General features: G+C 38.4%; 1 protein-coding gene across 12 annotated transcripts in view; it reads left to right on the top strand.

The window, feature by feature from the left end:
• BCLAF3 (BCLAF1 and THRAP3 family member 3) overlaps nt 1-17,801 on the top strand; it is a 62,026-nt gene that overhangs the window by 24,578 nt on the left and 19,647 nt on the right. For all 12 annotated transcript variants that reach the window (XR_006287866.1, XM_043537963.1, XM_037901455.2 and 9 more), the window contains 5 exons: nt 490-668; nt 1,831-1,945; nt 2,220-2,283; nt 5,070-5,188; nt 8,277-8,391. Coding sequence is in view for 11 of the 12 variants with exons in the window: in XM_043537963.1 (XP_043393898.1) it covers nt 490-668; nt 1,831-1,945; nt 2,220-2,283; nt 5,070-5,188; nt 8,277-8,391 (592 nt within the window). In the remaining variant the exon portion in view is untranslated. The remainder of the gene's footprint in view (nt 1-489; nt 669-1,830; nt 1,946-2,219; nt 2,284-5,069; nt 5,189-8,276; nt 8,392-17,801) is intronic.

Raw genomic sequence — 17,801 nt, 5'->3', positions numbered from 1 at the left:
ATTGGGTCATTGTTTGATGGGGTGGGAGTGGGAGGGAATAGCCTAGACTACTGTTGGAAACCAATATAGTCCCTCTTTTTGAATATGGAGATACATCCTGCTGAGTTCCAAAATCACTCCAGACCTTCTGCTGGAACATATGTCTATAGTAATGGCTGTTTCTGAATACATGTTTTTCCTTTATTTTTATTTGATAATCTAGGTGCATTACATAATTTTAAATCTACAAATATATATACTCATTAAAAATCCAGTTCTAGCTCACGCATAGTCTCTGAGCTATCCTCTCCTTCATCCCTCATTCAATCTTCTCCTTCATGATCTGTGTTCCTTGCGTAGTGTTTGATTTAAAATGTGAAAAGGGCTTTAATTTTTTTCCATCTTTCCCTAAGATGAAATTGTCTCTTGATCTAGCCTTTATTTTAATTTTTTGTTAATATTTCAGTATCTCTGAAAGTTACTAAATAAATTTATACAAATTTATTCTAGGACTGCTTCTAGCCATACTATGGAGCGGCAGATGTCTCATGATCTGGTTGCTGTTGGCAGGAAAAATGAACATTTTCATCCAGTGTTTGAACACATGGAGTCTGTAACACAAAATGTCGAGAACAACCCATCAAAAGAATTTACTCAGGAAATCATAACAATTATCCATCAAGTTAAAGGTGATTATAATATTTTAGGCTTGAACATATAAACTAGGGATGTGGTTAATTAAAATGTTTTGGTATTTACCATAATTCTCTCTATTTGAATACAAATAGAACAAGACAAGTAAAGCCTCATGCAGATTTCTGAGCAGTCTGTGGGGTGGCTGTGGCCTTGGGCATGTTTGACAAGGAATGCTGATGTGAAGGTTTTGGTAGTCTAGACTCTAGAGTAGAGGAAATCTGGTGTCCGCTAAGTGTTCAGGAAGGGTTTTTCTAGAGGAGCGATCAAATTAAGCTGTTTCTCAAGGAAGAGATGGGGTTCTGTCCTTAGTGAATGTGGGTAAGGGATATGCAGGGGGCTTGGCAGCACGGAGAAGGTGGTAGGATATCGGGGCTCTTGATTGTTAAAGGTGGGGTTAGAAATTGACTGCTGGGACAAAAGTAGTCTCTTAATCGGTGGCCTCACTTGATTACATAGTTTTTATATTAAGTAAAAACGGACTCGATTTGCATTTCATTTACAGCCAAAACAAATACAAAGCTAGGGCCTCAATTCTATGCGGTAATCCATATGTACAAACTATTGCACCAGTGTAGAGTTCTGTTGACCTCAGTGGGACACCCATATGCACCCCATCTTGCAGTACCAGGGCTTGTGTTGCCATGGAGAGATACTGGTGCCTCTCATATAGCTTTTCTTGGGAGGAAAGGAGTGAGATAAGATATACTTTATTTTATTCAACATTAACTATAAGCAATTTACATTTGCTTATTCTTTCATTTTTCGGTTTAACCTTACTAATTTTGTTGTAGTGCTACTTCTATGCCATGCTGATTGTGACAACCCATAGGTACCAGTATTTAAAATATTATATTAACAGAGATAGTAAACTCTTACTTCTCTTTATGTTGAGATTAATTTAATTGAAAAATGAAATGATTAATTTCATTGTTGCTAATATGCTAAATATTAAAGTACTAGGATGGCTGCTATAATATGTGTGCAGTTTGTTAAAGTACTAATCTTTCAGCAGTGAGAGTTAGGCTTGGATTTCAAGTGGAATTTATTTTGATGTCAGCGTTCAGTGTTTTGTACAGTTAATATTTTAATAGTATGGTTCTGCAATTGCAATACAAATGATAAAGTAATATTTTTGCATTTAATATATCTTCACAGCAAATTATTTTACATCTTCTGACCTAACTTTAAATGAACGCTTCTCAAAAATTCAAGATAAACCAGTTGTAAATTTAAATGAAGTTAAAATATATTCAGATCCAGAAATTCACAGGTAAAGCATAAACTTTGTGCTATTACTTATATTGATTAAGCTATTTAATTGTTTCCAGTATATTATACATGCAGCTTAATGTGGAATATGAAATAAATGGAATATTTCTTTCAACATCTTTTAGTGGACTGTAAATTGCATAGCATGCAACTGTGTAGTATAATTGTCTTAAGAATGGCCATAATAACAATGGCTTTTAGTTTAAAGTGATCATTCTCTTCCATGTTTAAATGTGGCATACTCATTCTTGTATCGTTTTGGCTTATTACTTCAGGAGAATTGATATATCCTTGGCAGAACTTCAGAATAAACTAGCTATGCCATGTGAATCTGGACAGGTATGTTAATTTTTTGTTTTTTATGGGGGGAGAATAAGTTACAGTGACAATCTGTCAGCACTTCTGTTATCCTTTTTTCATACTCTTGTAACTCGTCCATAACATTCCCATTAGTATACAAATACTGAACCACCAAAAATTTTAAGCTAATATTATGTTTTTTACTTTTTTTTGCACTTAGATTTAGAAACTGAATCTTGACAGTCCAGGTGTTATGTATTTCCCTGCCCACTCAATAAGCAGGCAAATGTGTTCTCTGCTAACTGAAGTTTTTGAGTACTCATGCTATGCTTTGTGAACCCAAAACCATTTGAAAGCAGTTTAAATAATATTGAGTTGATGCCAGTTAATCCATGGATCCAGTGTTCCCTCTGAGGTTCTAAAAGGCTCTAACCTTCTTCCCCTCCCACTAAACTAAATAGTTGTCCTGAGTATTTCTCTTTTTGTAGGAGCAAGCAGCCTCAGCACTATTTACCCCAAACCAACTGTATTGTCAATGTACTTCAATGATTATAGTTGTATTTACATATTGTTTAAAAAATGTTAGAACTAGTTAATGTGGATCCAGAAAAGCACGCAGGCTTCAAGCACTGCACTGTATTTCACACTAGGTACTTAAAATGTTTGGGAAAAGGACACCTACTTGAGGATACTTTGGCTGGTGTTCTCTGATATCAGAACAAGATGCAAATAAGAAAAGTGGGAATAGGCCTTTCCATCTGAGGCTTTGGATCATCCGATCAGAAGTACTTATAGACAAATAATTGGTTATAGCAGCCTGTTCAGAATCCCATTGTCCTCTGTTCTCTGTTAAGAAACAACATGCTGAGAGATCAGTTTTGATGTAGCTGTTTCAAAGAAACATTCAAGAGGTAAGCCCTTGTTGCCAAGCTCAGTGTTGTATGGAGAAGCATTCCCTCAAAGGTCTAATTCCCCCAGTTCACCAGCCTGTTAAATTCTGTATGTTGAGCTAGGTTCTTAGTCGGCTTATGGCTACTCTTTTTGAATGTTGGGGAACTGTTCTCTACCTTTTCTTTCCAGAAAAGTTGTCTTCCTGGCGGCTGAGTAAAATCCAGACTTTAATGATGGACCCCTCTTGTTTAGTATTTTCCAAAGGGAAAGCCGAACATATATCTATATCTTCCACTCAAAGCTTCAAACCATGCTGAGGAAGGCTAGCTGAATAAATTAGATGTGAAAACAGACCTTTGAAAACTAAGCCAATTTGGAAGTAATCTTATTTTAGGACTTTGGTAACAAGACCAAAGGAGAAGAGATCTCTATCTAGAGATTATCCAGATGGTTAAAGTAATGTATCTGGGTGTCACAGTTACCGGGTGAACTTTGAGCCCCTTTAGTCCTTCTCAAGTACCCCCTAGGTGGCAGACCTGGCTTCTTGCACCTTACTCTGTGTGGAACCATGTACTTCAACTACTCTGGAACTGGGTTTATGGCTGTCAGCTCACCTGTTTCCTACCTGTGTTAATGTGGCAGGACCAACTTGGTTTGGCACCTGTCACCACTTTCACTCGGGTCCTGTGACCACTGAGGTAGTTAATATGATTCCAAAACAGCTTTTTTCAAAATACAGCCCCTTGCCCCCGTTTTTTATTCATTCACTAATGGTACAAAGCATACAGAGCAAAGGATCAACATAATAAAAATCCACATGCATATTTCTCTTTAACCCCTGATTGCAGTCTTTCACATGTTTCAGCCAGCCCATTTATCTCCATCTCTGGGTTATGAGAAGCCGACTGCCACTACTTCAGTTCCTTCATTTCTCACTCTGTGTCTCCTTGCTAGCCTGTCAGCTCTCACTGATTCCTGGGGCAGACCCTCTTAGCTCACCTGTACCCTCTTCCTTTTCTAGGCCCCGGGGTCTTGTAATGGTTGAGTGTTCCCTTTGATATCTCTCTCCTCAGCCTTGATAAATCATATCACCAGAGTTGGGGCTGAGGAGCCTTGGAGCGCTTTGTAACAGAGGAGCCACCTTCCCAGTCTGTCTCATGAATGTACCTTTCTTTGTAAGGATCCCACTTGGAATTCCACTCATAGCTTAAAGAAAAGGAGTACTTGTGGCACCTTAAAGACTAACAAATTTATTTGAGCATAAGCTTTCGTGAGCTACAGCTCACTTCATCGGATGCGTTCGGTGAGCTGTAGCTCACGAAAGCTTATGCTCAAATAAATTTGTTAGTCTCTAAGGTGCCACAAGTACTCCTTTTCTTTTTGCGAATACAGACTAACATGGCTGCTACTCTGAAACCACTCATAGCTTAGTTTATTCAGCACTTTTTTTTTCTCAACTCCATAGCTAAATAGGATGCTCATTTCAGGAGGGAAGGCCTGAGGTCTTTTAATTAAGTATTCTGCCCTCTTGCCGCTTGCTAATCTACTACAGTGCAAATTTAGAGGTAACTACATGAAGGAGAATGGCAGCCTAAGTACCAGTAACGGAGTTCTGTGAATATTTTGCCTCTTCAGCTGTACGCTGACCCTTCTTCCTTGTTACTTTGAGATATTGTAATTAGTAAAACAAAGCAGAGAGGATCAGCAGATAGTTGCAGAGCTGAGTTCTTTCTAACCAAAGTCTGAACTTTGTATCCATGGGTCAATGTGCATGCCTGGCTCCTACCTGCCCTCAGATGGTTACACTTCTTTTAAATGGTTTTGCAAGCACAAGACAAGCCACAGCACCTACTGTGTGGATCAAGTAACCTGCCTTTAAATTAATTTTATATATCCAATATAATTTCAATAAAATTTCCCTTCCTATTACTTAGACTGTTGTGAGAGTTCTAGAAGATCCAAATGATCTACGTCATGATATAGAGAGGAGGAGAAAAGAGAGGCTGCAGAATGAAGATGAGAGATTGTTTCACATAGACAGTGTAATTCAAAGGTAATCTACCTTTAGTGAATACATCTGTATGCCTGAGTCTGTAGGGTCATCAGAAATTTTTGCATCTGTTTTTAAGGTTGGTCCTTGAATTTTGAGTCTCAAAATCAAATTCAATTGAAATCCACTATAAACATACCTAGACTTATTCTGAAGTACAAAGAACAGCCTTGAAAGAGAGAACAGTTAACTTTTAATAAAGATGAACTGCAATGTGAAAATCAAAATTAAGTTTTAAGTGTCTAATGTTCCCACTGGCCAGGCTCTGGGAAGGAGGAAGGAATTCAGTTCAAATAGATTTTTTTAACCATTTAAAAATTCCTCTTTGTTGTAAAATTCTCTTGGAATTCTCTGGTTCACTGACAGTATTCTGGAATTAATTGTTCTGTGCGACCACTGCTATTTGTGATGTCCCCATCTGGAATACCTTCAGTGAAGCCGGAAGTTCCGAGAATATTTTAGAGAGATCTTTTTCAAAAGATTTAGTTAATTACTGCACTGAGTGCCTCCCACTGCTTGATTAGTGGGGACATTCAGCACAGAAATGTCTGCTTAACTCAATTTTACTACTTCACTTGTTAACCTTAAAAGATTAATCTGAATATATAGAGATTACTTCTTTGTACAGAAAAGAATAATTGTGGAGGAAACTGCCAAATTATAATAAAGGCTTGATTTGATGATAGCTCATAACATGCAAGTGCATATTTATTTTAAATACAAAGTCTGTTACACAGTAAGTTGCAATACCTGCTGATTAGAAAATTAATTTGTGGCTTGGACTGGGTGCAGACTTCAGAAGGGGAGAAGGAACTAATTTCCTTTCTTTTTGTCAGTTTGTAACATCCTCATCATGTTTCTCTCTCTCTCTCTTTTTTTTTTTTAAATTGAGGAGAACTTTCATGGAAGATCATACAGAATATATTATGTAACTGACTAGCTTGACTCACTGCTATTCAAGTCTCATCCAGTATATCTCAATGGGTGTGCTTGGAATTCATTTTATAACTATATATTTTCAAACAGTAGAGATTTACCTTTAAATGCTTTTAGGCCATACTATAAATTCTTATTTAAAAGTAGGTGCTAAGCAACTTGAGTAGCCAAATGGAAATGGTCGGTTGTATAGTCCCAAAGCTAAATCTTGACTTGTAGTGGCTGCTTCTTTTTATGATAAATCTTTTCTTAGGTAGATGTTGACACTACTGTATTTGTGGTATACTAAATGAGAGAGGGAGGAGGGAAGGGAGAGGCATGGCCTGTTCAAGAAGGAGACTGAAGGGTATAATATCAGTAAGCATTCTTGTGTGTACTGCATAATGTCTGTTTTAATTTAGAACTTTAAAAATTACAAATTCTGTATGGTTTTATTTAGAGGACTTTTTAGTGGTGCTTACACTAATGAGCTATTTTCTTTCTATCAGGAGAGAATATAAAAGGCATTTTTAAAGCAGCATTCCAGGCTTTATGCGTTTGAAACTGCTAACCATAAACCCCAGTCTTATGTTTCAGGCAGTTATTTTTCAGCTTTATATTTAAACTGTATATAAGACACCAATGTACAATTGTGAAATCTGCAAAAGTTGTAGGAAAAACATATAATTTTGTGCAGGATGTGGAGAAGAAATATAGTTTTTCTTCTTGCGCTTTGCACCTTTGCTGCTTTTGGTGGCATATAGCGCCAAGGATTCTTCATCATTCATGCAGTGTTTCTTCATATCCTGCACTTTCATAGGTAAATAGTTTTTTAGCCTAGAAGGGATAATTTGATTGTCTAATCTGACATGCATAACTTTGGTTACAACCAGATTTTTAAAATTCCACCTTCAAAATTTGTTGTCTCCTCTTAATCCAGGGTGCTAAGAGTATGTTGTATTCAGCAGTGGTTCTCAACCAGGGGCACGGGACCCACTGGAGGGCCACGAGCAGGTTTCAGGGGGTCTGCCAAAATAAACCAGAGAGCAGGGCCGGTGTTAGACTCACTGGGGTCTGGGGCTGAAGCTGAAGCTTGAGCAACTTAGCTTTGCAGGCCCCCTGTGGCGTGGGGCCCCAGGCACTTGCTCTGCTTGTTACCCGCTAATGCCAGCCATGGCTTTTAATCTACTGGATATGCAGAAAAAGAGTTGTGGAACAGGTGGACCGTGGAGTTTATATAGCTTGTTGGGGGTGTGGGAGGGGCTCAGAAAAAAAATGTTGAGAAACCCTGGTATTCAGTATTTGAGTACATGACTTTCAATGGGACTTGCATTCCTAAATCACTTACCTACACTACAACTTATGTCAGCAGAATTTATGTCGCTCAGGGGTGTGAATAAACCACCCCCGCGAGAGGCATAAGTTACACCGACATAAGCGCTGGTGTGGACAGCACTGTGTTGGCGGAGAGTTTCTCCCACCGCCACAGCTTCTGCAGCTCATGAAGGTGATTTTATTATGCCGATGGGAGAGCTCTCTCCTGTCGGCATAGAGCATCTTCACCAGATGCGCTGCAGCAGTGCAGCTGCATCAGTGCTGCTGTAGTGTGTGGACATGCCCTTATATGCTTTTGAAAATCCTGTTGGTACATAAATAGACACTGGATGTCACACTGTACTGAATGTGGTATGAGGAATAGAGCTTGTGATCTTTAGCTCCAAAAGTGTAGACTTCTTCCATTTGAACTAATAGAACTCTCCATTTTATAAGAACGCTAAGACATAGAGCTATGTTGGACAGCCACAGTAGGCTGAGACAAGTTCAAGCTGTAAAATAATTAAAAGAAGATCTAACATATTCCAGCCAGCAGAGGGCAGTGATGGCCAAGCACATGCATCACTGAATCATTTGTACAAAGATTTCCAGTTGCAGAATGAGGATTTAAAGAAGGCGCAGAGAATCACTAGCTTGTCTATTATCTGTGTACCAGTATGCAATGATGATTTCATTTAACTTTGGTTTCGACAGTGAAAATGGACCACTAGTAATTTGTCAATTATTGTGCCAGTTTAACATATTTTTGTACTTGTACGTAATTTAAACTTTTCAAATAGCTTAATTTTGAAATATTGCTGGCTTAGTTTTCATTCCTTTTTTATTTTCTGTATCCAATCAGGAATGAGCACAACGGTAGCTTTTCAAAATTACAGATCTCTCAAATTGATGGATTCCAAAAACCTATAAGATTCCTGAAACCACCTTTCAGGAAATTTATTAGGAAACCTCCCATGGTAAGTTGAAGTGAAATATATTCCTTTTTTTGTCTTTCTTTTTTATTTCCTTTATACCTTCATATTTAAAATTTTGCTGTGTTGGCTGGGCTGACGTGACTTTTAAGTCTCTTGATCCCTTGTCTTGTAATAAATCATCTTTTGAAACTTAACGTCATAAGATTTATTTGTGTTAAATTACATCTAAATAGTACTAAAGTTTACTGGTCATGGGTAAACTCTGCTGCATCTGAACTTTTTCAAATGTTACAACTGTTACATAGTATAGAAAAAGGTATTGGCTTGCATGAATCATGACATTCTGATTTTAAATCTTGATTCTTTTGCTTCTTATGTGCCTGTGTACCAGTCCTAAACTTATACTGGCTTTTTATTTCTCTGGCATGGACATGGTTATTGGGAATCAGAACTCTGTGTGATTTAGAGTTGGAACTATTTACAGTGGAGTCAGAACATTTTCAGGATAGTCAGGAAATGGGGAGATCAGTTTCTAACACAGGATAATCAGCGCAGGTCAGTGTAATTCTGGGTGCTGAATGACTTTGCAATTTCAATAGATCATGGGGAACTATTAAATTAAAACTTGGATTGATTGCAGCCTGTATTCAAGAAATTTGGCGATGCACTACGTTTTCCCTTACTTCATAAAATACTCCCACCTAAAGCACAGATCAAAGGGTTTATTACTGAATGACTCATCTGAAGTACAATATAATAGTTTTGGATGAAGAACACAGGGACCGATCGTGAGCCCACACACCCCAGTGGCTGACCAAAGGACAAAGTGCACATCTTGCTTAAATTAAGTACTCTCCTCTGCAAAGAGATTATCTTTTAGTTACCAGAAATATTTTAGGACATGCATAAGAAAAAAAAAATTCCGGAAATAGATATAATTGGACATACTTAACATTCATGTAGTTAAAAAGCTCATGTTGCTCTAGATTTTTAATTCACCAAATTTAGATGGGGCCTTTACTGACACCTCCATAATGAGTCTTTTTTTAAATAAAATTTGTATGTTAAACTGGGCAAATGATTACTGTGGGACCAATGCTGACCTGCAATAATTAGAAATAAATGCATGTTCCCTCTGGACAATTGCTCTACAAATAAATTTAGTCTGTTTTCAAGTGTTTACTAAGGGCTGGTCTGCACTGGGAACTTACATTGGTGTAGCTATGTATGTCAGTCAGCATGGATTCACCAAGGGAAGGTCATGCCTGACTAATCTAATCACCTTCTATGATGAGACTACTGGTTCTGTGGATGAAGGGAAAGCAGTGGATGTTTTGTTTCTTGACTTTAGCAAAGCTTTTGACACGGTCTCCCACAGTATTCTTGTCAGCAAGTTAAAGAAGTATGGGCTGGATGAATGCACTATAAGGTGGGTAGAAAGTTGGCTAGATTGTCGGGCTCAACGGGTAGTGATCAATGGCTCCATGTCTAGATGGCAGCCGGTATCAAGTGGAGTGCCCCAAGGGTCGGTCCTGGGGCCGGTTTTGTTCAATATCTTCATAAATGATCTGGAGGATGGTGTGGATTGCACCCTCAGCAAGTTTGCATATGACATTAAACTGGGAGGAGAGGTAGATACGCTGGAGGGTAGGGATAGGATACAGAGGGACCTAAACAAATTGGAGGATTGGGCCAAAAGAAATCTGATGAGGTTCAACAAGGATAAGTGCAGGGTCCTGCACTTGGGACGGAAGAATCCAACGCACCGCTACAGACTAGGAACTGAATGGCTAGGCAGCAGTTCTGCAGAAAAGGACCTGGGGTGACAGTGGATGAGAAGCTGGATATGAGTCAACAGTGTGCCCTTGTTGCCAAGAAGGCCAGTGGCATTTTGTGATCAATAAGTAGGGGCGTAGCCAGCGGATCGAGGGACATGATCGTTCCCCTCTATTGGACATTGGTGAGGCCTCATCTGGAGTACTGTGTCCAGTTTTGGGCCCCACACTACAAGAAGGATGTGGAAAAATTGGAGAGAGTCCAGCGAAGGGCAACAAAAATGATTAGGGGTCTGGAACACGTGACTTATGAGGAGAGGCTGAGGGAACTGGGATTGTTTAGTCTGCAGAAGAGAAGGATGAGGGGGGATTTGATGGCTGCTTTCAACTACCTGAGAGGTGGTTCCAAAGAGGATGGTTCTAGACTATTCTCAGTGGTAGAAGATGACAGGACAAGGAGTAATGGTCTCAAGTTGCAGTGGGGGAGGTTTAGGTTGGATATTAGGAAAAACTTTTTCACTAGGAGGGTGGTGAAACACTGGAATGCGTTACCTAGGGAAGTGGCGGAATCTCCTTCCTTAGAAGTTTTTAAGGTCAGGCTTGACAAAGCCCTGGGTGGGATGATTTAATTGGGGATTAGGTCCTGCTTTGAGCAGGGGGTTGGACTAGATGACCCCCTGAGGTCCCTTCCAACCCTGATATTCTATGATTCTATGTCTCTCAGGGGTGTGAAAAATCCACACCCCTGAGTTACCCCCTGGTGTAGATCACATTAGGTATACGGAATAATTCTTCTGTCGACCTAGCTACCTCCTCTGAGGGAGGTGGATTAACTAAACCAGTGGGAGAACTTCTCCCGTCAGCGTTAGTAATGTCTACATTGAAGCACCACAGTGATGCAGCTGTAGCTGTGCCACTATAACTATTTGGGTACTGAAATACCCTCAGATAAATGAGTGACTGTAAGTTAACAGAGTTGGATAAGCAAAGGCACGCTGTAAACTAGAACTAAAGCCTCAACTTCCTGAGTTTTCAAGGGACTGTTTTGGTGCATGCAGAATAAATAAAAGAAACTAGATAGGAGACATCAAATTTTTGGTCTTCCTTATTAAATGTCTTGACACATCTAGTTAATATTTTAATGTCAAACTTCCATGGGTTCATCAAACTTTTCCTTAGTCTACCAGAAGTTTGTTTTTATTACCCACAATTAGTTTCACCAACCACTGAAATGCAGTTGCTTTGGGGATGTAATATGGCAACTCTCTAACAGCTCTAACAATGCTACAGAACAGTTTAGGATAGGACATGAATAATACTTCATTCAGAACTAAAATTGAAATTATGAATTTGAAACCATGAGAGCCCGGCTTAGCAGTTAACAGACTCAATGCAAATCAAAAGGGTGTTGGTTCAAAGTGGGAACTGAGTTAATGCATTGTGTCTACCGAGGGTGCAGTGAAAACTTTAGCCTGATATTTAACAGGAAACTGCAAACAAGAGAGTTCTTGGACAGCAGAAAAAGCCTTTGCCTTGACACTTACAAGTTCGGGCAATGATGAGTTGCTGAGTAAGAAGCAACGTCAGCTATGAAAGAACAATGCAGGGCATCCCGAAGAGGGGAGAGCCAGCCATGTGCTAGCCAGTTTGAAGACAAGTGGCGGCCAGTATGTCCCTCAGCCTGCGCTGCTTCCAGCAGCTCCCATGGGTCTGGAGCAGCGAACCGCGGCTACTGGGAGCTGAGATTGGCCGAACCTGTGGACGCGGCAGGTAAACAAACCAGCCCGGCCCTCCAGGGGCTTTCCCTGCACAAACGGAACAAGTTTGGGAACCACTGATCTAGAAGATGTCAGCAAAAATTAGAATGAGTTAATGCTAGCCAAATGTTTTAAGAGATTAAAAGGGCTTTTAGGGACAGCACTAGAACATTTTTTACCAGTCTTTATTAGTCAGAGCTCCCAGTTGTGACAGATTGGCAGATGAGCATCCCTTTTTGCCCTTGTCTTGCCCTGGCACACTTGTGCTTCCTTTCCCATCCATCTTCTCTCTTCTGTATTGGTTTTTTTTTTGCCTTTTAAAAAAATGTTTTTCATTTTGCTCCTTCTTACTATTTCCCCACTCACTGTATGCTGCTAAGATAGCCATTCATGGGGTGTATTGTAGTGGCTGGGTGGCAGATATTCTTGTAGCTGAGCTGAGTGCCATGGGAGAAGAACTTTGCCTGATAGGCTGTAGCTTAAGCCTGATCTCTGTACAAGTGAGCATCTATCACAGAATTATAGGCTGTTGCAGGAGCAGGGAGATAAGATTGTTTTCAAGGAGCCACCTGTAGCTTTAGCTTAAGAGTAATTTTGCAGGGTGCTTTAAGGTAGATCCAGAGCCACATAGCTTTCTCAACATCTATTGCTTTTGGCCTTGATCCCCCTAGAGTAGTCTGGCATCTCTTGGGTTGGAAAGTACTGCAGTAGAGAAGAGTGAAGGCAGCTATTTAAAGAACTGAATGAAAATAAAGATCCCAAAATGGCTCTAATATTAAACTCCTTTTCAAAAAGATCTGCCTTCAAGAAAACCTGAGAAGTTTACACAAATAGAAAGTGAGACAATGTTATACAAGTTACTGACAAAAAGCAAGTAAGGAAATAAAGTACATTAAATATGAATACACAAATCATCCAGTCTGCATAATATACATTCTGTGCTCTTAAGGGAATTTGTAAAACTCATGAATGACACATTTCTGAAATGTCATGAACACTGGGAATGTGCCAGATCATTAGAAAAAGCAAAGGTAGTATTGGTCTTCAAAATGAAGAGTGATCCTAGCAATTAATTTACTATCAATTCTATCTCTAATAAAATATAGAAGAAATGTTAAGAGAAATCACTAAGTATCAAGAGAAGAACAAAATCATGGGAAGTAAGCAGCGTAGAAATCTATCCACTAAAAATAATTTTTCATTGCTAATTTATCAAGGCACTCAAAAAGTAGGGAAAGAGATTTTGGAAGATTAATATTTGGATCTTAGTAAAGCATTAGTATCCCACAGAATCCTGCTACCAAAACAAATTCATGTGGCCTTGGATATGAATATTGTCGCATGGATTCAAAACTGGAGGCAGGACCATTTTAAAAAAAAAAGACTTTAAATAGCAGTGTGTCAGATTTGAAGAAGATGTTAATGTTGGGTCCACTCTAACCAAATATCTTCATAAATGATCTAGAACTGGGCAAATGTTAATGACACTCATAAAAAGTTGTGCTTGGTGGATGGGCAGTTGCAAATAGCCACAAGGGAAGAAGAGATAATAGGTAATAATTTGATAATGAAGTGACCTAGAGAGATTAAAAAGATTCAGCTTGGAAAAATGCATGTAGATACACAGACAGGAAATACAGATATGGGAGAGAAAAACCTGAAATGTTGAGAGTTAGGGGTTTGTGAAAAGTAAATTAAACATGATATTCTATTGCACTATGGGAGCAAAATAGGCCAGTATCTCTGAGCTATATAACTAGAGAGATCATGTTGTGGAATAATAAGTAATTTAACAAAGGTCAGAGTGGAGGGGTACTTGTGCAGGGGGCAGTGACTGTATTTTACTCCAGCTCTGCCCACAGTAATAAAATGGTTTATAGCCTGAATTTAATCTAGAAATGTAAAAGGTGCTAAAATTTTTTTAAAACAAATTAATCCTAAAATTGTGTGAAGTGTCCCATGTAATAAGAAACTAAACCTTTTAAATAAATAAATCCCAAACTGCAACAGATAAATTACATCCACATTAATCTTTTTATTTGGCTCAATTTTGGTGCGGATTAAGGAATTCATCCTGGGTTCTGTGGAAGAACTATAACAGTTTAGCGTAATATCAGCAAAATCATAAAATTTAGGGGAACAAGTGGAATGAATGTCTGGCTAGCCTTTCTGTTTGGGGTGTTCAGCATGCAATCATAAGATATATTCTTTTTAAATGACAAAACGCAACCTTAACCACTCCCCTTTTAAGTGTAATTGCTTTCGTTGACACATAACTATACAGCAAGAAGATTGTACTAGAGGGGCAGGTTTCCAAGGGCAAGCATGACTGTAGGCAAGGCTCTATAAATAACATTTTTAAAAGAATATTTAAATCAGGACAGAAATAAGTCCTTGAAGTTATTTAAAATGATATTTTAAATTAGATTGGACATCCAGTTGTTATGATGTTGTGTGGATATTTCTGCTTAACTTTTGTGTATTCAGTATTTAAAATACTTTATGGTTAAATCATGCTTGTCTGGCTCTTAGATTAAATGGTTGGTTCAGGTGCATCGTATGCAGGCATTAAAGAAGCAACTGATATTTGAAAGATTTAAATCTGAGTGGCAGGTCATACCAGATATTCAGATCCTGCTTGACATGAAACCTGAGAGTATGTTGTGCCTTATATATAAAAATAATAAAATGATTGTCCTTGATACAACTGAAATACTACTAGAAAGTTGATGTAAGCTCAATTTTGTTGTCATAGTTTAACTATTGCTGTTAAATGGAAAATGTCTGGTAGTTTGGGTCCAAAGTTTAACATAGTTGCCATACTAGATCAGATATGTGGACCATTTAGTCCGGTATCGTGTCTCCTGACAGTAGCCCCACACTGTAGTTTCAGAGGAAGGTGCCAGAAACCTTCAGATGCAAAGTAACCTTTCCTCCGTGAAGGTTTCATGCTAATACCCAGTAGTTACAGGTTGGTTTAAGCCATGAAACATAATGTTTTATCTCCCTTCCAATAATCTTTTTGTTAGCATTAACTATTATAACTCTAGATATTCTAGTTATCCATGTAAATACAAAGATTCAAAGAGAGCCTGGACAAGTCTTGGCTTCAATGAGTTCCGTGCTCTAATTACGTATTTTGTTTAAATAAATAAATAAAAGCTGACACCTTTTGATTTCATTAAATGCCCCTGTATTCTTGTATTATGAGACAGGAAGAACAGAAACTCCTGATGTACCTTCTCTATGCCACTCATTATTTTATATATTATTATTATGTTGCCTTTTATTGATCTCCTTTCTAAGTAAACAGTCCCATTCTCTTCAATCTCTCTTCATAAGAGTTTTTTCCATGCCCTCAATCATTTTTGTCCTCTTCTGAACCCCTTCTAATTCTGTAATAATATCCTTTGAGATGGGGTAACCAGTGAACACAATATTGCAGAAGCTGTACCATTATAATATTTTCCATAATATTCCCTATCCCATTCCCTCTGCATCATTATTTGCTCAATATGCAGCTGCCAGAGGTCTTTACAGTGATGTCCAGGTCCCTTTCCTGAGTTAGCACAGTTAATTTAGAAACTTATCAGGTGTAGTAGTAGCTTAAATTTGCCCCTTCAGTGTGCATTTCTTCGAATTTATCATGACTGAACTTCATCTGCTCATTCACTTGTCTTGGGTTAACTCTCTGAATTCTTGTCTAGAATTGATCAATATAAATAACTTTGCCACCTGCAAATTTTGTCACTTCACTGCTCACCTTTCTTTCTAGATTATAATAAATATATTAAACAACACCAGATTTAATAAGTACCTTCAGGCACTCCACTCTTTACCTTTTGCCATGATGTAAACTGACCACTTATTCTTACTGTGTTTCCTGCGTCTTAGTCAGTTTTTGTTCTCTGACAATACTTTGCCTTTCATTCCATAACTATCTAGTTTCTGTAGCCTCTTGTGAGAGATCTTGTAAAGGCCTTTTGAAATACTACATTTTCAACTGATTCTCTTAGCCACCTTTTTATTTCTGTTTAAAACAAACTAAATTAATAAAACACTTTCATGATTATCTTTAAATTCAAATAAACTTGTCACTGAATTTAAAACATTTTTCTGCAATATTTGCAACCTAAAAAGTAACTAGTGCATGAGACCCAGACATAGAAACTGTCAGTTTTTGTTTTTATTATTCAAGTTGAGTGAAGAGTAAAAATCTATCCTAAATGAAGAAAGAGAATAAATTCAGATTTTTATTTTTCTGTTCTTAATAATGTAAGATATCGCTGAACACAAGCAAGACTCTTTTAAATTATTAAATACTAATTCTTTAAAAATGATCTTCAGCTGTCTTTTTCAACTAATTTTGTTCTATTTCCGTTCATTATAATTAAGCAGCAGTAAGAAACAACTGGTTGCATAATCTGTTGTTAATAATTTGACATCTAGACACATGGATGAAATCCCAGACACAGTGCTGTTAACTGCAAATGTATCATTATTGAACTGTAACACATTCTGGAATGTATAGATCAGTGGCTTTCAACCTTTCCAGACTACTGTACCCCTTTCAGGAGTCTGATTTGTCTTGGGTACCCCAAGTTTCACCCTCACTTAAAAACTACTTGCTTACAAAAGCAGAAATAAACATACAAAAGTGTCAAGGTAATAGTTAGGGGGAATTCGATCATTAGAAACATAGATAGCTGGGTTTGCGATGACCGGGAGAACTGAATGGTGACTTGTCTCCCTGGTGCGAAGGTCGTGGATCTCTCTCAACATCTAGATTATATTTGTGTGTAGTGCTGGGGAGGAGCGGTGGTTGTGGTACATGTATGTACCAATGACATAGGGAAGGATAGGAGAGAGGTCCTGGAGGCCACATTTAGGCTGCTAGGTAAGAGACTGAAGTCCAGGACCTCCATGGTGGCATTCTCTGAAATGTTTCTAGTTCCATGCACAGGGCCAGTTAGGCAGAACTGCAGGGTCTCAATGCATTCATGAGACAATGGTGTAGTGAGAAGGGTTTTAGATTTATTAGGAACAGGGGAAACTTTTGGGAAAGGGGGAGACTATGCAGGAAGGATGAGCTCCACCTAAACCAAAATGGAGCCAGATTGCTTGCACTTTTTTTTTTTAAAACTGCTCTATGACCTTTTTAATTTTAAGCCCTGGGGGAAAGCTAACAGGTGCGGAGGAGCACGTGGTTCTGAAAGAGACATCCCTTAGGGGAGGATCTGTTAATGGAGATTCTCTATGTCCTAGTAAGGAGGAGAGAATGGAAGATGATAAAATATGGGTAGGATCTGGTGAGAAACAGACAAATGAAAGAGTCTCATTCAATTACATCATGTAATGGGAGACAAAGTGCTAAAAAGTGACAAGTTTTTGAAGTGTTTATATACAAATGCTAGAAGTCTAAATAATAAGATGGATGAACTAGAGTGTCTTATATCAATATCCTCATTTAATATAATAGGCATCACAGAAATGTGGTGGAATGAGGATAATCAATGGGACACAGTAATACCAGGGTACAAAATATATCAGAAGGACAGAACAGGTCATGCTGGTGGGGGAGTGGCACTATATGTGAAAGAAAGCATAGAATCAAGTGAAGTAAAAATCTTAAATGAACCAAACTGTACCATAGAATCTCTGGCTAGTAATTCCCTGCTCTAATAATAAGAATATGGCAGTAGGAATATATTACCGACCACCTGACCAGGATGGTGAATAGTGACTGTGAATGCTCAAGGAGATGAGAGAGGCTATAAAAACAAAAACACTCAATAATAATTGGGGATTTCAACTATCTCCATATTGACTGGGTACATGTCACTTCAGGACGGGATGCAGAGAAAAAGTTTCTTGACACTTTAAATGATTGCTTCTTAGAGCAGCTAGTCCTGGAACCCAC

The sequence above is a fragment of the Chelonia mydas genome, chromosome 1 (genome assembly GCF_015237465.2).
Source record: "Chelonia mydas isolate rCheMyd1 chromosome 1, rCheMyd1.pri.v2, whole genome shotgun sequence".
Lineage (NCBI taxonomy): Eukaryota > Metazoa > Chordata > Testudines > Cheloniidae > Chelonia > Chelonia mydas.
The sequence above is the reverse complement of the archived record's forward strand: the minus strand, read 5'-3'. Positions and strand labels throughout refer to the sequence as shown.